The sequence below is a fragment of the Nanorana parkeri genome, unplaced genomic scaffold (assembly GCF_000935625.1).
Source record: "Nanorana parkeri isolate BGI_ZX_2015 unplaced genomic scaffold, ASM93562v1 scaffold16, whole genome shotgun sequence".
Lineage (NCBI taxonomy): Eukaryota > Metazoa > Chordata > Amphibia > Anura > Dicroglossidae > Nanorana > Nanorana parkeri.
In genome coordinates, this window is record NW_017306284.1 from 668,422 (window position 1) to 689,731 (window position 21,310).

General features: G+C 40.8%; 1 protein-coding gene across 5 annotated transcripts in view; it reads left to right on the forward strand.

Annotated features, from left to right (window-relative positions):
• Window positions 1–21,310, forward strand: part of VPS13B (vacuolar protein sorting 13 homolog B) — a 761,266-nt gene that overhangs the window by 203,002 nt on the left and 536,954 nt on the right. For all 5 annotated transcript variants that reach the window (XM_018559352.1, XM_018559343.1, XM_018559336.1 and 2 more), the window contains exons 17-18: window positions 698–832; window positions 5,089–5,262. In XM_018559352.1, coding sequence (XP_018414854.1) covers window positions 698–832; window positions 5,089–5,262 — 309 coding nt within the window. The remainder of the gene's footprint in view (window positions 1–697; window positions 833–5,088; window positions 5,263–21,310) is intronic.

The following is a 21,310-nucleotide window of genomic DNA, read 5'->3' on the forward strand; positions in this document are numbered from 1 at the left end:
CACACCCACTATTGCACATGAGCACACAGTTGGAGAGTCTGTCATTGCTGGCTCCCTCACAATTCTAGTTTTCTGGCTGACTTTAGCCTCAATGCTTTGAGCCACTGTCCCAGAACAAGTATGCAGCGAGAGAAAAGTAAAAACTCCTGCAAACGCTACATACTTGTTCTGGCGCAAGTGGCTCTTTTTAGTGCCTGCAGAAATATGGAAGATGATACAACAGAACAGATAATAAATTTTGTATGCAAGGTTTCACCACCCTGTTCTCTAATGTTCCAGTTGTCTGGTAGAAAGAAGCAATAAGAAAAGTTCATTGTGTGTCTTAATCCTCTTAGCATTTGATTTATCCGACAGTAGTGGTTTTCTGAGTTCACTGTTTTTGAACATGAAAAAGCATTTGGTTTGCGTGCCCTGGCTGTTACTTATTTCTTTACACTGTTAACTTGTACTCTCTGCCACTGACACTTCTGCCAAACTATAGACACCTGCAGAACTGCAAATAGTGCTATTTTAAACACTATGAGAATGTTTTGGAATTAATACTGTTTGAACACGAATCCAATCTGCTGTCTGATGTTGGTAATTAAAAAAAAAAAATAGAACTGAATTGAAATGATTGTGTTACTGTCTAATCGAATGAATATTAAAGCATATTACAATTCAACAGGCTAGTACATTTGCAGCTTTCTTTTATTAGGTGTGAAATCCAAGAATGCGCTGCCAACTCTGGAGGGTTCTATCCAGAATGTCGAACTGAAATTCTGCAGCACATCATTGGTCAAATGTGTCTCCGGGACCCTGGGATCAATAAAAATTTGTGCCAAAGCCCCAGGTATGTGCAGCTGGACCGTATAAAACTTTATTGCCTGTATAGGAGAATTGGCCTTACTTTTTACAAGGAGAGTTACTGAAACAAGAATTTATTCATTGTTCCTATGAATCAGAAAGATTTTTTTTCTGGGTGTTTTTCATTTTTTTATGCCAGGATAATACATCTAGACCACTGCTCGCAAGAGTTTATCAAAGAAGGCTCCTGATCACATAAGCAACAGTAACTGTTATGGAATTTGTAAATGCTAAAATACAATTTGTGTTTTGTTGTTTTTTTTCTCTCTTTGGTTTATAAATCCCCACGTATATGTGGTGGGTCGTGCAGTGCATTATAAACAGAGCAGCAGTGCTTACTAATCCGCTGCTCAAGTACACATTGGCAAGAACTACAGGTGGTTCTCTGTAATGTGTTGAAGACAAACCCACCAAAGTGAGAGATCTTTACCATAGGCTGCAAATTGGTATCTTGCCTCATTGATCCTGTTATATCCTCCCTGGGAACAAATGGACAGAAAAGCTGATATAGTAGTTATGCACTGATTTTGTTATATTAGTGCAGGGGTGAACAATTCCGGCTCTCCAGCCTTGCTTTAACTGCAAATTCCAACATGCCTCTGGGATTCATGCCTGTAACGGTCAGTCTTGCAATGTCTAATGGGACTTGTAGTTCTGAAACAGGTGGAGGGCCAGAGTTACCCACCCCTGCCTTAAGGTGCCCATACACCTAACGAATATCAGTCGACTTTCGTTTGCGATTGCGTTTTTGTCCAATATTTGTAACGTGGATGGGCAGTTCACAACCGAAAATACTGTACAATCGTACGACTTTTGACGTTCCAGCAGGTTAGAAAACTTCTGTCGAATCGTACGATTTTCGCAAGGTTGATGGCGCTTCCAAACGTCAAAAATCGTACGGTCTACACTGCTCATGCGCAAGCAAAAATCTGTGCGGTCGATTAACGAAACTCGTCCAGGTGATTTCTGCTGAAGACCACTAATTGAACTGTGTGATGGTCGGGGCAGAATAGGGGCGACGTACGAAAATCGTACGACGGTTCGATCATCAGATGAAAATTTTCGTCCGATTGATTGCAAGGTGCATTTAGTGCATCTTTCTTAGCATGTGAGGTGCAGCCACAATATCCACCTGATACTGAAGAGCTCTACCAAACGTTCCACTGAAATGCTTCCCCCAGCTATCCGATTACCTGTGCTACTGTACAAAATGTATAATGTTACCTCACTTAGCCTCATTCTGACTTACAGCTATTTTTTGCTGCATTTTTCGTGATCGCACTGGCCAGGAAAACACGCGTTCGGGTGTGGGTGAGCAACACTGCGGGCAGGGGGGCATGGCTGTGGTGCCATTGACTTCTATGCACCGCCACGCCCCCTCCCGCCCCTGAATGCAGGGAGCCAGTCAGGATGCGTTACAATGCGTTCCAGCAGCTAACTTCTCTGGAACGCACTGTAACTGGTGTGAACAAACCCTCAGTCTACAATCATTAAAGTGGTTGCTGCACTCCACTAAGTGCTTGTTCACACCATGTTCGGAGCAGATCTGCAAATGCAGCACAGTGCACAATTTTGCCGCTTAATTTTTTAATAGTTTAAATTGGGCTTTCAGGTGCAGTCCAGTGCATTTGCATGCATTTCCATGCGTTCCAGTGCATTCCAGACCAGAGAAAAAGAGACAGGAACAAACTGTTCTGGTCTGCACAAGGTTCGGACATGGTATGAACTTGTTCACACCATGTCCATATCATGTCCAGACCAGAACAGTTTGTTCCCAAACCAGAAAAGTATCCCTATGTTATTTCTGGGCTTTGTTCACACCAGTGCAGTCCATTAAGGTTCAGACCAAAAATATACTGCTTGTCTCATTTTCTATGGTCTGGAATACACTGGAACGCACTGGATCACATAGATCAAGCCGGTCAGTGTTCTGGGGCAGGAGGGGGTGTGTCTGTGCCATTCATGTCAATAGCACCACAGACGCCCCCCGCCCGCACTGTGATCGCCTGCACCGGAACACGAGGTACAGAAATGCCCTCCATTCCGGTGTACTGCGATTTGTAAAGATTATGCATTATTTGAGATTGCACTGCACCGGAAAGGAGGGCATTCCTGTACCCTGCGTTCTGGTGCGGCCGATCACACGGCGGTTGGGTTAGGGCGTGTCTGCGGTGCCATTGACATGAATGGCACCGCCACTCCCCCTCCCACCCCAGAACGCAGCCTAGCTTGATCTATGCGATCCAGTGCGTTTCGGTCTCGAACCGTGCCCGAACGCACTGGATATGGTTTGACTGGGCCGTTTCATGACTGTAAGAAGAAACTTCAACGTACAAAAATGTGAACATACAAACTCCTTGTAGAGATAAAGTAACCTTACTGACATTTTCACAAGACCTGCAGCGGCTGCTCCAGTTTTTCTCTGACAAGTTTCCTTTAAGATCATTAACATTTCCTGCTGGCCTACAGCCAAGAACCAGAATTACTTCTACCACAGTGCTAATAAATCAATGGCCACTTTAATAAATGTAACAATAAAATAATTAGTGGTGCAAATACTTGCTAATTTATTTACATTGATGATAATGCTTTGGAGTGGAGCCAAGATGATAAACCCATGACTGATTTTGAACCTGCGAATACAATGGAGGCAGGAATATTATCTGGAAAGGGAATGTCACCACCGCCTGGGTTTTTATGAGCTCAGTAAAATCTTGACTATATTTCCGATTTTAATTCACTATGAAATTGAATGGCACATTTTGAGCCCATGAGGATCATTTACACATAAGCTGCTTTCATTAAATCTGTTTAATAAACAGCTCAGTTTTTTTCCCTTCTGCAAAATATTGAAGGTTTTATTGGTCACATCGACACAAATAAGTTACTTGCCATTTATCATAGACTCTTTTTTGTAAACAATGATTATTAGGGTTGACAAAAAAATAAATAAATTAATATATAGCTAAAGCCGTGTCCAGTTCTATAGTTAAATTGCAGTTGCAAAAAGCTTCTATCAAACCATCATAATGGATACATACAAGCTGTGGCTTCCATATGAAAAACCTATACGGGCAGATTCTTGCCAATATTTTAATTTGAAAAATGTAGGGATTTAATCGCAATGCACAGCAGATTGTCCCCCTAATGAGAGAGCTCATGTTTTCAGTAACTCTGGGGTAAGAGCAGAAGCAAATTGTGTAGAATTGCCAATAGGCTTAAAAAGGGAGATTGGTTTTGTGGTCATCCTATTTAGCTGAGGAACTTCTGATCATTCACAGACCACTATTTACACATAGATATGACTCCACGCAGCCAGATAGATTCTGAGATTTCTTTCTAACCTAGGCAAGGCACATCTCGGCTCCTATGCTGTGTCAGTTAGGTGTAGGTCAGAGGAATTGTCTGGGAGAAGGGGTGGACATAACATTAGTCCAGACTTTGCAGCTGCACAAGGGCCCTCTGGGAGTTGGGGGCCCTTTTATACTAGGTGTGGGCCGAATGGTTACTGAGATTGCCTGTCACTGCTGTGGACATGGACACTGCTAACATTTTTCTAGCAGTGCACCAATATACAGTGAATTTGCCAGTGGTGTAGTTGAGTACTCTGTCTGCCATTGGCTGGAAAGGAGTATAGAGCTTATATAGCATTTGCCTTCAATCTACAAGTAAAAACTCCTGTCCACCCATTATTTTAAGATCTAGCACCAGCTAAATTATTTAGAGGAACACCATTCTTACATTTTTGTAGATGATTTAGAACCTCTGTCACTTTTTTTAAACACTTTGGTTCCTATGTCCCCATTGGGGACATATCCACTTTAAATGCTACATTGATGACAAGTGGTCACTAGGACAGGAAGTAAGGGGAAATATTTGCAACAGTGACACAGAAAGCAATAAAAACTTAGGTTTTAACCCTTCTCCACCAAAATTAATAAAGTTTGACTGGAGTTCTATTTTAGACTGTTAGGCGTTTTCTTTATCTATGTCAGGTAATGCTCCATTATTATCAGTGATGCAACATCATATTTCATATGATTAGCAGCAATACAAAACTGAAAAAAAGAGGAGCTCTGAAGAGTAGTTTTATGGTTCTAGATATTCGTAGGGAATCAACCCATAACCCTCCTTTCATAAACATAACTGCTAACCAATAATCTTCAATAATATAACCTTTAGAAGACCTTTAGTATTCACGGTGAGTAGAATATGTGAATTTGTGTATTCATTTTTCAAAAGGTGAAGCTGGGAAGGAGAAGCTAATCCCCTTGATTCAGGGACCCTCAGACACCAAAGACCTGCACAGGAGCAAGTGGCTGAAAGAGACCAGAAAGCCAGAGTCTTTACTTGGTCCAGATCTGATTGCCTTTACAGTCCAGGTTCCCCAGCAGATGGACTACTGCCACAGCTCTGGTAAGTGTAAAACCACAGTGCGATCATGTTACATCCTGTTACTGCATGCCACTCCTCCCCTGGGAGAAATCATACAAAATGTGCCAAGTGGCAAAGTATATCTGTTTCACATACATTGCTGCAGTATTGCTTCCCTATTCATTGGAAAAGTTGTTGTTTTTTAACATTTAAATGTTTTTTTAAGCTCCGTTAAGCTTGGCCTATTGGTTACTGCTTGCATTTTAGCACTTCTGAATTTTCTAAGTCATATAGGCTTGGGTGTGACAAAAGCTGGTATTGTTTGCTCTTAGGTTTGGTCTTTAATGTGAAAAGCAATGATCAATAATAATAAAACTGTCTTGTTTTTAAAGTAATATTAAAGCTTCCTTTTTAAGAAAAATATTTGCTACAAGGAGACCCAGTCTATTGCCATTTAAAAAAAAAAAGTTTTCAATTCCTTGTTTTCAAGTGGGTCCCCGCAGTGCGCCCCGCCCCCTGCACAGGTGCCTCCATCGGTTAATGGAGGCATCCGTGCGCGCTCATGCCCACAGTGGCTGTGTGCCTCCATAGACACACAAAGCCCTGTGGCAGGCCATGGCCCTCCTCCACCCAACAGTTTGATGAAAGAAGGAGTCTATGGCTTCCCTGCCATTTGTATCCTCCCCCCGCAACCAGGAAGATCGGGGAACAGAGGATTGCTTCAGGGTTGGCGGCAGGGACGAGCGTCATTGACAGATAAATGTGGGGGGATACTGGGGGAGAAAAAGGTACTGGATGCAGACAATGCAATAAGGTTTAACCGCTTGAAGACCAGGTGTTAAGACCCCCTTCCTGGCTAGGCCATTTTTCAGTGTTCAGCGCTGCAGTACTTTGACTGACATTTATTCCGTCATGCAACGCTGTACTGAAATGAATTTTATACCATTTGTTGGGGACAGATAGAGCTTTCTTTTGGTGGTATTTAATCACCACTGGAGGTTTTATTTTTTACTATAATCAGGAGAAATTACTGAAAATTTTGAAAAGAATAAGTTTTTTTTTTACATTATGTTATAAAACAACTAATATTACCCACTTTTTTGGTAAAATTTAAAAGTCTGGGTCACGTCGGGTAAATAGACACCAAACATGTCAAGCTTAAAAATTGCGTGCACTCGCGAAATCACAAAAAACTAGCATACCCAAAATTGGCCATAGGCGACGCTTTAAAAGCTTTTACCGCTCATCAGTTTAGTGTCATCAGTGATTGATGGCCCTAAAATTATTGCTCTCATTCCGCCGTTCGTGGCGATATGTAACATGTGCGTCGTAATAGGCGCAATCGTCGTTTTCGCAGGTATCCGCACCTGACACATGTTTACATGCGTGTATGTTGGGGTGGGGACTTTAAAAACATTTTTGTTTTTTTTTATTCTTTTTTGTGAGAGGCTTGCAACAATACAAAACACAGAAATGTCCCAGCACACTTACAGTGGAGTTTCACACAATGACTTTACCTATCCGATACATCGGGTCCTTATTTTGTTGTAGATTAACAAATGGTTCTTATGTTATAAATAACGTGAATTGTGGGGGTGAAATTTCACTTTTTTGGTAAGTTGTAAGTGAATGCTGGTGGGCTGAATTCACCCACTGGCTTCTTAAATCCTCCAGTGGTGGATCTTTCTCACAGGAGTTTCTGACTCTGACCCAAAAATCATCTCTTCTAGATCAGCCCTAAAGTCTTACTTCTGCTGCTTCATGTTCCAAAATGGAAATAATTTGCTTCTACCTGTTGTCATTTACCTAAACTAAAATTACTTTTTTTTTGGCCCACTGACCTTTTGTAAACAAAATACCTATTTAGCATACAACCGTGATCTGAACAGAATCTAACATTTTTCCGTCCTCCTGTGTACTTCATGTGTAATAAAATCCAAAAACTACATTTGCAAACAGTATATTTCAGCTTCCCAGCCCTTATATGTGGTGGCTGCATTAGTTTTACACCTTTATGATCCTGCCAGTAACATGCTTCCTGTCCTAGATTGACAGCGGTGACTCACTACATTGAATCTATGGAGGAGCACTATTGCCAGTTGCTGCCGTAGGACTGGAAGTGTGGTAGGTCTGCAAAACACCCCCCCATCTCCATAATACAGGTGGGGACTGTTCTGTAGTCCTAATAAACGTCTTGATTACACCACTTAAGGGAACACTGCAGAATGTACAGGACAGCACTGCAGAATTGTGTTGTTTCGGGGTTGAACAGTAGAGCCTTCTTAAAACAGAAAATATTGTTCGGTTTTACATACAACTTTATCATTTCTAGTTTTGTTTTTTTATTTATATTCTTGTATTCTTGCTGTGAATCTACAGCAAAAAAGTAGCCACAAAAAAAGTCTTCCTCTCGATGACAGACCTTGCCTGAATGATTTCATGCTCCTAGGATTTTTCTTCACGGGAATTAGGGGCAGAGCGAACACGCAGCTGAACACAGCATCTATTTTTGTAATTTTAAAAGTTGAGACTGCGTTATTGGAACGAAATGAAGAGATGCAGGTGTTCCGCAGCGCTTGTCCGCTGGGAGCATTTGATGGTCGATGCCTGAAAAAAAAAAGTTGCATGTGTTTTTGGAGTCAAACAGCAGCTGTGAGAGGAGGATTTATGCTTTTTCTCAGAACGTTGGGATTTCAAAATGTTACATTTAATCACAGGCACAGAAAACAGAGCAAATGTTAAAGATGTTACATATAAAAGCAGCAGGCTGATTTCTTTACCATACCCAACCAGTTGTGGGAATAGAGAAACAAAGTGATCTTTAATCTTAATATGAGCAATTTGAAAAGGATTATAGCAGTTGCCAGGACTCACGGTCCCACTCTGCTTTTTCTTTTTTTAACTTTTTTTTTCTTCTAAATGCTGCTTGCAATTGCAGAGTATGGGGCTCTTATCCACCTAATTACTTTAAAATCTGGTTTATTCTCATTATTTTGTGTTTCAAAGTAACAGTAGTTGTAGGCTGTAAAATCCCAATGTGCAAAGAACAGGATTTTGCTCTTTAGCTTAAGTACGATTTTACAAAGTATGGTGTGTAACGGCTGACTAAAATGTAATCTGCTGCAAAAAAGATAAATAGGAATCCCAATATCTGGATTGAGAGTCATGTGTAAATGGGGGATTAAGTATATTTTAAGCCAAAACTTTTGTTTTGTGCGTATATGATTTAAAACCAGTCAGGTTTTTTTTGTTTTGTTTTTTTACAAATATCTCTCCCGTTGGAGAGATTTATCTTCACTTCCTGCCTTGTATACACAACAGAATGTGAGAGTAATTAAAAAAAACTAAAACAAATGTCCCCCATTTTAAGATTTCCATTCTGTTCCTAAACTGGTGGCAGCACAAAATGTTTTATTTGTATTCATTTTCAGTCCCAGTGATGGTCACCAGGACAAATGGGAGAGTAAATCCCCCTCATGGGAACAAACAATAACAGAATTGGTTTGCATATCAAAACTATATGAAATAAAAGCTGGCCAAGAGACGGGCAGGGGCTAATGTAAAAGGTTCTTCACAATGTGCTGCACAATTTGTTAGTGCTATAAAACTGAAATAAATGTGTATGTAAATATGTATATACACATATACATTGAGCTGGCATGGCTCATTGATGCCCATGGGGAGCGAAGGCTGGTCCTTGTTGTCCAGTAGAGGTATTCCCCGATGGCAGTGGCCTCTTTCAGCAGGTAATGCGCCCTTCCACCCTACAAAAATGGTTACAGAATGGTTTGAGGAACACAACAATGATTTTGAGTTGTTAACTTGGCCTCTTGATTCTCCAGATCTCAGTCCAATCGTGCATCAGTGGAATGTCCTGGATAAACATGTCCGATCTATGAAAGCCCTACCTCACAACTTACAAGACTTAAAGGATCTACTACTGACAGCTTACCGTAGCATACCTTTAGAGGTCTAGTGGAGTCCAGGCCTCTGTGTGTCAGGGCTGTTTTGACAGCAAAAGGGGAACCTACTCAATATTAGGCGGGTGGTCATAATGTTATGACTGATTGGTGTATATCACAGCCTTATAGCACTAACAAATTGTATAGCACTAACAAACACTTTTGCAGAACCTTTCACATCTGCCCCTGCCCCATATGAGCTGACACTTTGTTTCTACAGCAGTCAAACATGCATTCTCTAAAGGACAAATAGTTTTCAGTGCAGTCATTTGAGGACTACATTTTTAGGCGCAGATGTTTTAGTGAATTGTTTTCTCACGCAAATGTTTTCAGTGTGACATAGGCACTAGTATTAGCCTGATAATAAAGCTTTTTGTCATGATATTTAGTATATTTTGGGTTAGGATTAGGTTAAATAATGAAATAAGGAATTGGATCAAGGCTACAGTTTAGGTTGCTTTGAGGTTGAGTTAGTCACCAAATAAGCCCTCATCTCCATATCTTACTATTCCCCCTGGCCGCTGGCCATGCAGGTAGCAGGGACGAATGACTGTCAGAGGAAAAGAAGAAGTATCTATGATATGCTGATTGATATCGTGGATTCACTTTAACGATCCTGTGTGAAAGGCAAAATGGCAAGACCCATTGAGGGAATAGCGGGCTCTTCGGGTACAGATAGTAGTTCACTGCTTATTCTCCAGTTAGCTAGATAGTCCATACTTGGCAATAATTTATGTAAATATTACTACGGGATAGAGGTGCTTTAAGGCTTAAGGGTTAAGTTGAAGTTAAATTGACACTAAACTCAGGTAATACACCTTAAAAATGCATTCAAGGCCCTTAACTATTAACAAAAATGTATCTTATTAGTGTATCACTCGGCTGTAGATCCTCAAATCATCTCTGAATTGGTGCTGACACTGTCCTTCTGGAGGGGGGCTACTTTTGTTCCCCATGGTCCCTGTGTGTGTTGTAAAGTAGCCACCGCTCCAAGCTCACTCTTGTGATGGACTACAATCTCACTTTTAGTTTACTAATTTGTATTGAGAGCCACTTTGTTGATATAAGGCTTTATAAGCTGAAAATGTAGTTTAGGTGATCTGTTTGTTGTCAAGGTGTGAAATTAGCATTAAAACCCTTAAGTACAGTGGCACACTTATTGCACCAAAATGTTAAATAGTTTTCTGTTGAGATACTGTTTTGGTAATAAATTGAAACTCGGACATCCAGAGGAAGTCCACATAAACTCTGTTCTGTAAGGTGACAGGTTAAATATTGAATGCAGGCCAGATATTGGAACTAGCAGTCTTCCAATATGTATTTACATTAAAGCAAACCTGTCACATAAATCAAATGTATAAAACCACCACAATGCCTGAGAAGGAAGGTACAAAAGCTTTACCATGGGAGAATCCTTTCCAGAGAGGACTTGTATTGTACTCCAGTTTGCATCTTAACCCCACTGCTATGACGAACAATTCAGCGCTAGAGCCTTTATTAGTCACTGAGTCCCTAGCACTGGAATGTCAAAAGGAAAAGGAGTAATGTTTAAGCTTGCCACACATTTAAAGTTTTTTCCCCCATCCACACGAAACAGTGTGAATGGGGAGTCTTCCCTGCCATCTATTGTGTTCTCCTTGAAAACATTTAGGGCCGGTTTACACCACAAAGAGTGCATTCCAGAGCGTTTTGGCCTCTGTCTGGAACGCATCAGAACGCAACCCCGCTGGCTCCCCATATTAGTGCCTGTGTTCCAGTCCAGTGCGAGCTGCAAAAATGCTGCATGCACTATTTTTGCAGATTGCACTGGACCAGAACGCAGCCACTAATGTGCCATGTGTTCAGGTTCCGGCAATCACACTGTGGACGGGGGCGTGGCTGCAGTGCCATTGACCTCAATGCACCTCCACACTCCCTCCCGCCCCTGAATGTAGGGAGGCGGCCGGGTTGCGTTCCAGAGGCCGAATGGTCTGGATCGCAACCTTTGTGGTGTGAACCGGCTCTTAAGGACTGCAGTTGATTGGCTGCAGGCACAGTTCAGCTGACAATTTTTGACCAGCTCCTTCGAGAAAGGTTGATTGACTTTTGTTAGAGAGTGGTTCCAGCAGGGCCAAACTCTGTTGAAACTTGGAGCAGTGTATTGTCAACTTTAGTGCTGAGGAATTGCAGTTGAGAATCTGTGTCCAGGATGGGGAACATCAAGAGCAAATTACAGATATCAAAGGTTCACTTGACTCGCTTGTGTGCACTAATATCAGGTAAATGAGAATGTGAGAATTTATTTCGTCTCCCGCACTACTGGGTACCCGCACCACTTTATGCAGTTCCTGTATGTGTTGTAGTCATATTTTAGTCATTTTAAGTCAACACTCTAAATAGAAAAACATTGCCAAATCTCTTTATTAGAGAATACCTTCCAGCAAGTCAAATATTCACTTTCCAACCACTCACATGTGTGGTTATTCTGAGTGATTGAATTAAATGTTTTTCAGCTGACTGCTTGCAGAGTTAATCATTCATATTGACTCCCTCATTCCCACTTAGTGGGCAAACGAGTGTAAAAGTTAATCAAGCTTTCATGTTTTTTATGTTGTTAACAAAGCATGGCAGCGGCCAGCCAGGAGGAAAGATGACTCCACACAAACAGTTTATCTGGTTAATTCTAGAGCTGGCCGCTACCCTTCTTGAATTACTCATTTATTATACCTGAGGAGTCATTTGCTCAGTGATTGACATCCTGGGAAAAGGGTTGCATGATTATGCTGTTTATTCTCTATAGGCTTGTCATCTGGTAGCACAATACACAAAATTAATCACTATAGTCGGTGACCTGGACTGTGTCTTATGAGTAGCTGGTGTGGATAGATACATTTGTAAAAGGGCTTGTGATAGGCTGAAGAGATAATTTTACCCTTTCTATTGTCTATTTCTGTTGTAGAAACAGAGACCCCCAGCACTACAGGTCCACAGTGTTTATCAAATGTTTTTCTAATTGGCCACTTTCTTTAGCATGTAATATTTTCATGATGTGAACGGAAAGATATTGGCGCTCAAAGCAAGATTCACAGTGCAAATGACAACTTCTAGTGTTCCAATCTAGTCCAGGGTCAGCAACCTTAAACACTCAAAGAGCCATTTGGACCCGTTTCCCACAGAAAAGAAAACACCGGAAGCCACAAAACCCTTTTGACATCTAAAATGAAGATAACACGGCATAGATCGTTTTTTACCTTTATGCGATGTATAGCATGTATATAGGTATATGTGGGCTTAGTAACGCACTGGACTCTGGGCTTAGTAATGCACTGAACTCGAGGCTTAGTAACGCACTGGACTCTGGACTTACCTGAAACCCTGCAGATCACACCATAGATCCTGCACAGCCCATCTGAGACCCTCTATGGTGGGCTCTGAAGGGCCCCAGGTGGGCTGGTCGACCGCCAATAAGTCAAGCATTCCAACGCTTTCTCAGCTGTTCCAGGGCAGTTCGGCATCGCTAATCGTATGTGCAGGAGAACTGATCTGCCCTGGAACAGCTGTTCGGTCCTGAAATGTCACTTCTATCTGACTTTGTGAGTGCAATCTCACATTCCACCCCACTCACAAAGTTGGGTAGAAGTGACATTTCAGGGCAGATTAGTTCTCCTGCAGATACGATTTGCAATGCCGATCTGCTCTGGAACAGCTGAGAAAGCGTTGGAATGCTTGACCTATTGGTGGTCACACATTCCTCCGCCAAAAAACTGGGCAGTATTACATTGAAATGTGTGACCACGTCACCGGTCACACATTCCAACCTAGTCACAAACTTTGATAGAACAGCGGCCCTGTCTAATCATTTAATCAGAGAAATAGATGATAATAGGCAACATTACAGTGTAATGTTCCCCATTATAATCCACTGTTCTAATTAAACGAAATAACAGGATACAGTGTGCAGTAACGCCCGTACCCCCCCTCCCCCGCTCCTCATTAGGACTCACCTGCTAAGCCTCACAGCCAGCATTCCAGCCAGACGGTTTGCACTGCAGGGGGCTGGGCATGTGACACACACTTCTCCTCTCCCGCCGCCTGTTACTAGGGACGTGGCCGGGTTCGGAGGTGAGTCACAGGACCCGCCCCCTTGGTGAGAAGCCTGTTGGCATTGTGGGCCTCGGGACCCTGCAGTGCCGCATATTCCACCGGCGGGGTGCCCAGGACCAGACCTCACTGGGCCCCCCCACAGCCTCAGGCCCCAGCAATAGTTCCGCCCCTGGACAGGGAGCCGCAGCAGAGGGATGAAAGAGCCGCATGCGGCGCTGGAGCCGCAGGTTGCCGATCCCTGATCTAGTCTGTTTATGTCTTGCAATTCCAGCCGTCGCTCAATTTTTTTAAAACTTTACTTGGCAACATTTTTTCACGCTATACTCAAAAGGTTGCCTACCCCAGATCTAATACATGCAAGCTTATATTTGGATGGAACATCATGAAAGCGTTTTGAGAACCAGCTAAGCTCACAACTGAGCGGCATAACATGATATTACTTCCCAATTGAGGCTTTTTAACCACCCATGATCAGATCAGTTTTTTCATAGCTTCACACATGTTAAAATCTGATCGAATGAAAAACAAATACTTTTAGCTCCAAAACACTTACCGTATATACTCGAGTATAAGCCGAGATTTTCAGCCCATTTTTTAAACACGGACACAGTGAGTGAGGGCGGGGAGGGAGGGTGGGGGTAGAGAGAGAGATTCATTAAGCAATTATATATGTATTGTCTGCACTGTATTAGCAGTATATACTCTATATAGAGTATATACTGCTAATACAGTGCAGACAATACATTTACAATTATACTAACATGAATGTATTAAATGATCTGTATGTAGCCCTGTACTATGGATCATTTAACCCATTCATGTTAGCAGAGGATCATTGTAAATGTATTGTTGCAGGCACTCTATATATACATGTACTATATACTACATATAGAGTGCACTGAACAATAGATTTACAATTATCCTCTGCTAATATGAATGGGTTAAATGATCCGTAGTACATGATATGTAGCCCTGTACCCCCTTTTCCACTTACAGAGCTAGGTTATTTTTCTTTTAAATAAATATTAATGTAATTTTATTGGTATCTATCTACCAGTAGCTGCCTCATTTCCCACCCTCGGCTTATATTCGGGTCAATACTTTTTCCCAGTTTTTTTGGGTAAAATTAGGTACCTCGGCTTATATTCGGGACGGCTTATACTCGAGTATATACGGTATATATTTTCTATTTTACTATATTGTACTTCTACAAGAGGCCTTGTAGAAGTAACAAAATTCTACAAACAACAATATTTTTTTTTTGGGGTGGGGAGATATAAAAGATGGGGTCATTCCCATTTAAGTCAACAGAAATTGGAGAGGTAAGCAGATGAACAGTGCTGGCAGACTCTGCTTATCTGAGAGGGTAATAATAGCAATCAGTTGACTATCCCCACAGACAGGGGGCTGCTGGCGGTATCTGCAGCCTCCTATCATCACGAGATCTTGCCGAAAAATGGCTATGTCCTAAAGGACACTTGCTCAGTGTTTGGCTAGTATTTTAACTGGGGTGATACAGATTGCTAATGGTAGAAAATAATGACATATTTAATGTATGATACTTTGGCAGGCCCATGGAATGACCTGAGTTGACCATATTACCAGATTACTGTTTGTTTTTATTCCTCCCAACTTTCATGTTGAGGCATTGGAAACTGTACTTGCTGTTCAAATAACAGTTATTTTTAACACACTGGAAGAAATAGCACACGCATAAAAGTAGGCTGAGCTCTCCAGATCTGTTCCATTGTGCAGCAGCAGTTTATGAATAGAATAGGATGTTTTATAGGACACTTAGTCAATGTGTTTCCAGCTTGGGGTTCAGTCTTTAGCACTAGACACTCTTCTGCTGCCAGAAATTGGCAGATGATCCCAGCCAATATGTGAAGCAGAAGGAAAGCTAGAGGCAGGTTGCAACACAGGACATGTGTCGGATTCACGGAGCATTGAAACACTAATGAATTTGTAACGCTTTCTGATATGCATGTGCAAATACAAGTGAGGCTGCGATTACTGAGAAGCTATATTTCTGCTAATAGCCAGAACTGTAATCACTTTGTGTTTAATCTCCCACTGGCTTCATGGACTTGTGAATTAGTCAGTAACATAGTTTCTGGGTGGCAATCTGTAGATTGAGCCTTTGTGGTATTAAGACCCTTTTTTGTTTCCATTATTTCCCTCATTATTGTTTACATGCATGAACTGCTAGTGGTTTGGCCCTTACAAACATCAAAATACTATAAATCTGCTTGTGGTAATAATAGTCTATTTGCAGAATAGACCCTAACAGTCTGTTTTACATAATCAAACATGTATAGTTTATAGTATTTACTATCTGGTATTGTTTATACGGGGCTATGCTTAGAGAGACTGCATAGCAAGGGGTACATTGGATTTAAACCTAACAGCTTAAATGTGTTTAACATTGTTCTACTTGGATCTGCTGATCCCAGTGAGGCATTATTAGGTGGTTCAAAAGGGGGATGCTGGCGACTAAGACATACAACCTACGGTATGTGCCATGCTTTGCAAAGATTTGTAGCATACAAGTTCTACAAGTAGAATTGTAACCTCAGCTGTACCAAAGCTAAAGTGACACAAAACGCAGGAGTTAAACCTTAGAAATGCATTCAAGTATCTTAACTATTCACAAAAATGTATCTTATTAATGTATCACTCAGCTGTATATCCTCAAATTATATCTAAATTGGTGCTAACACTGTTCTTTCTGGAGGGTGGCTACTTTAGTTCCCCATGGTCCCTGTATGTGTTGTAAAGTAGCCACCAATTTAAGCTCGCTCCTGTGATGGACTGCAATCTCAATTCAAATTGGTAAACTAAATGTGAGATTGTAGTCCATTGTGGGAGTGAGCTTGGAGCGGTGGCTACTTTACAACATACACAGGGACCATGGAGAACAAAAGTAGCCCCCCGCCAGAAGGAAGGACAGTGTCAGCATGAATTGAGAGATGATTTTGGGATCTGCAGCTGAGAGATGAACCAATAAGTTACATTTTTGTTAATAAGGTACTTGTTTGCATTTTCAAGATGTAACTCCTAAGTTTAGTGTCACTTTAACTCTTCCATTTTTTAACGTTCTCTCACGAGTGATCTCAAGGAATAATGGTTGCAGGTTGCATTAAACCGGAACAAGGTTCTAAAACTACCTCCCTTCCTGTCCAAAAAAAGTCTGGAGTTTTACTTTAAACAGTAAAGTAATTACAGGACTCTGTAGTGAGAAATGTACTGGCTGGATTCAAAACACGCGGTATTCACATTGGTGCATATTCTGATTGGCACCCCAATGCACCTGCATTGCAGTGTACCACAACAGGTGGTAATTTTTTATGTGTGGTTTTGCACATTAGGCAGACCATTCAAATAATAGGTTCTTTATTGCAATAAAAATGTAATTGGACAGTTTATAAAAGTGACCAAAACTATATTTTATATATTTCGTTTTTTGTTTAATGAAAATATCAAAATGAATGCAGTCATAAATTTGGGTCTTTGACAGTGACATATTTTCTTCCATTGTCACACCTTTCTGTCAGTAGAGTGCTGTAACAGTACTTTCTGGGACCCGCAATCGATTCTATAGGAGACAATTGGCTTTGATAGTGTAATGTGGTCTGTTATCAGTATAATGCATGGTTGCATATACTGTTTATGCAGCAGTGTATGGCCACTGTACATAGCACCTGTTTCATTGCTTTATTGATGCCAGTGACCCATATAAAATAATCATTAACAGAAACAAAGGTATCTTAGCTTAGCAAACATATATAACAATTTAACAGGAAGGTCAAATGCTGAATCATGATTTTTTTTATATATTATAATCCTGTGTTAATGTATGTCATTATCTTTCAATGTTATGCACTTAAATTATACACAATAAAATTAGCAATTCAATTTTGAGATAAGCAAGTCAGACAAATCCAAGTCACAAAGTCACATATCTTGCAGAGGCAAGCTTTGCAACATCTGCCCTCTAAGTAGGCAAACGTCAGTGAGAAGATACAGATGTTATCCCTCAGGATGTGTTGAGGGATTTATACTGATTGTGCTTCAGCTTTCCTGCAGTTTAGACTTTATACCACATTAAAACATCAAATCATTACACAGTAACCAGTGCTTGGGCACTGAGTATAGGGCACAGGGGGCTCTCTCTCTGAAGAGCCATTGCCCAATGCTGATTCAGTAGAATGGAATGCATTCTAGTTACTGTAAGATCTGCTCAGTCATCATCTCGCTGCTTACTTCACTGAGTTACAATGCAAGACTTGGCAGAGATTAGTATAATGCACATTACTAAACTAAGGTGAGCTAGAGTGTTGTAGAGTTTACTGACAGCGTGCAAGAAGCATGATGTATTACACCTCTTCGCTCCTCCAACCAGAAGTATATTTTATAGTGTTTTATAATGTGTCAGATGGTTATCATGCTTGGGTTAGCAAAATTGCACGTCTTGCAAACTTGTCTGAAGAGCTTTAATTATTTAGGATTGTGCAGTGTGCATCTGACTGGCTGCCTAGGAATGACAAATCTAAGTATGACAGAGCTGCCGACCCAAGCCTTTAAGAACTTGCAAATATGTAAATTGAAAGAAAAAGAATAAAAAAGTATTTTACATTTGTGATTGTTTTAAAGGAATTAAATAACACCTTCTAAAAAAATTTGATGGTTGCAATTGCTGATTTCTAAAATTGCTTGCTGACTGGCTGCACACTGAACCTTAGGGCCCATTGACACCACATCCAGATCATCTCCAGACCAGACCAGATTGTTTACAGACCCAAAATGCATCCTAATATATCCCTATGCTATTTCTGACCTCTGTTCACACCAGCGCAGTCCGTTCCAGACTAGAAAAATACTGCATGCCTCATTTTGTCTGGTCTGGAATGCACTGGAACTGCGGGCAGGTTCACACCATTTTCCGGACCAGATCTAGACCCGATTTGGTCCGGGAGATGGTGTGAACCTGCCCTGAAGCTGGCCATTTATCAGTAGAATTTAGTTTGATCAAATTTGTTTGCAGAACATTCGTTACATTTTGTTAGTTAATGGGGTCAAATTGGCAATTTTTTCCAACCATATTGGCAAAAATAGAGGAGTAGGATGGAAAGTTTTTCTTGAAGGAACAAAATTCTAACCGTGTATGTGGTTTTCGTTTGGGACACTCTATTTATTCCAAAATCAGATGGTAAAATCAAACAAAATTTTGAACAAAATTTGTCATTGTTTTTTCATATGAATGTACGACAATTTACCAGTGTATGGCCAGCTGTAGGCTTCAGTACTTTAAATGTCTGGCCTGGAGCAAGTATGCAGATCAGCCAGAAAAAAATCTTCTCTGCATGCTTGTTCTAGGTCAGTGATCTAGTCAGTGAAATATTGGATTCAGAGAATCAGCATTACAGCCAGGCAACTTCCATGTGCACAGCATGAAGTCAGTGGTAGCAGTCTTAATTTCTTGGAGAGGTTTGCTTTGTTGCCTTTACCTATGTCATACAGTCTCGGGCAAATTTTCTATGCGTCTGTCCTCTCTAGGGGTTGGGGCAGCACAGCTTACATAGAGCAGAATAGGACAAGCTATCCAGCACTTCCAGGTGTCGCAGACAGCCAATGTGGTTCCCTCTGCTGGTCGTTATATATCCTCTAGAGATGCTTCGGCCTTCAGAAAAATCCACAAAAACAACCAGCAGGGGACACACAATCAATACACCTGAAGTGTGGAATAGTGGCGGCACCCAGAACTATTGCAGAAAATAAAGGCTTTTCCTTTCCACTCGCCAGAAAGGTGAGTATTTATCTGCTTTTTGACAGTGTGCCCATAGTTAAGTTTTGCCACCAAGGCAGCAGGCTCACTTTAATTTGAATAAGCTAAGTCTACAATAGGAGATAATGGAAAAGGGACATAGCAATAATTAATCAATAAAAGTCATATTTTGGCTGTCAGTTTGCATGCAACAGTTACCACTAGCTGGACAAAAACATTGGTTGTGTGGATGTGCAACTGTGGTAATTTTTTAGTGTCCCTTAAAGAGAACCGTCCATACAATATTTTGTTTCTGCCTTATTTCTACCACCACTTATTCCCCAGGTATAGTGTGTGAAAAATGACCTGGGTTTTGGTATGCAGAGTCTATCCCTGCCCACAGGACATCTATCCACGTCTCTCTGGCAAACTAAAGAAAACTGGTCTGCTGGTAATGTGTGATATATGACCTTTTCAATACCTCTCTCCTAGGCTGCATACATACGTGTGTGTGCAATTCTCAAGTCTGGTATGTAATTGTATTACAGTAAAATGGAATATGATGTAAAATTTCTTTTGTGGCCACATGCTGCTCTGCCCTAAGTAGCCATATGCTTTTTGGACACCCTGATTGCTAGATAATATTGCTAGTATAATTGTGGAATAAACTTACACAAAGATTTCTGCAAAGTTTTGGAGATTTATACTAAAGCTGCAATAGTAATTAACAAACGTATTTCCAGAGCTCCTACCCAACATTTATCAGTGTGAAGGTGACTGAAGAGATCAGAGTGCCTAAAGAAATTGTTGTTTCTAGCTGGACTAGCTGGACAATATTGTTCAGATTGGGTGACCGTATTAGACATGAACAGTTTAGGCATTATCCTTCACAAATAATGTTCAGCCATATATTGGCAATCATTGCCTTATAAAACAATGCAATGTGGACTGATATCCAGTTACTTAGTTTACAAAAAAAACAATCCAAAAACAATTTGATTTAAAATGTTGGCTTACCTTCCAATGAGGACAACTGTTCTCAGAAAGGACTGCCTTAGATGACACCCCCCCCATTTTTATTTCTTTTCACTGCCAGTTGTGTCTCTACAACAAAAAGTGAGGGGAACTTTTCCTGTATGGCAGAAAGTCCATGGTCCCATCGCACTGCTGACCCTTTGACTAAAGGGTCAGGATCCCTTTGAAAAGCGGGTGCTGCGGTAGTCAACGGGTGGCATCCGTTATAATCACAAGTAAAGATAAAGACACCGGCACTCCAAATTCATGAGCAAACATCTATTTATTGATGTACAGCATAGTAAACAGCTCATGAATTTGGAGTGCCGGTATCTTTATCTTTATTTTTCTTGTATGGGACACAGACAGCAAAATAAATAACCAAAAAAAAACATTTTGGCTGTACATACACTTTGGAACTTTTTAGGGTGACTGTTAAAAAGTTAGTCTCCCTCTAATGCTGTCATTCTAAAGTAATGCTTAGACATTAGTTGCTCATCTCCCTATTCAGACACATATCCTCACATATACCAAAACTACTAGATGCCTGAAACAGTGCCTGACCAGCTACTCTAGTAAAACTTGAAAATACCTTACAAAATTGTAGCCAATTATTACTTTTCTTAGGCTTAAAACCAGTTTTCTCTTTGTATAGATGTTCTTGAGCCTCCCATGACCCTTCATTGACAAAAATACTTGCGGTGATCCAATAATTAACCCATATTTGACCACAAATTAATGTCCATGTCCAGTTAAAAAATACTGATGGCAGCATTAACACTTTTTTCTTGTAGCTTTTTGCTGTTTAAAGTGGAACCTGGGCTGGAATGGCATAACCAACATACTTTGGGTGCCTGGGGCAGCATACATCCACACACATATTGCATTGCTGAATGTCTCCTAACGCCCTTAGCTAACCTGCAAGTAGAAAATGTAGACATCTTGTACCATCCTTTTCGGTCTTACAGGATTTGTCATTCTATACAAGCTTCTGATACTGTGCAAAGCTAGACAGGTGTTTTTCCTGATGCAACCCATCACCTTCCACAGTCGCCCTTTATCCTCCATCCTGCTCACTAGAAAAAGAACCAACATCATCACATCTGTCTAAGGAGCAGGAATGCGAAGCAGTGGAAAGACTGAACAAAAAAATGTAAACAAAACTGCAAATCCATTGACAAGTATGGTTGTAGACTATGTATGTATGTATTTAAACTGTATGCATGTATGTGTAATATATATATATATATATATATATTGTAATGAA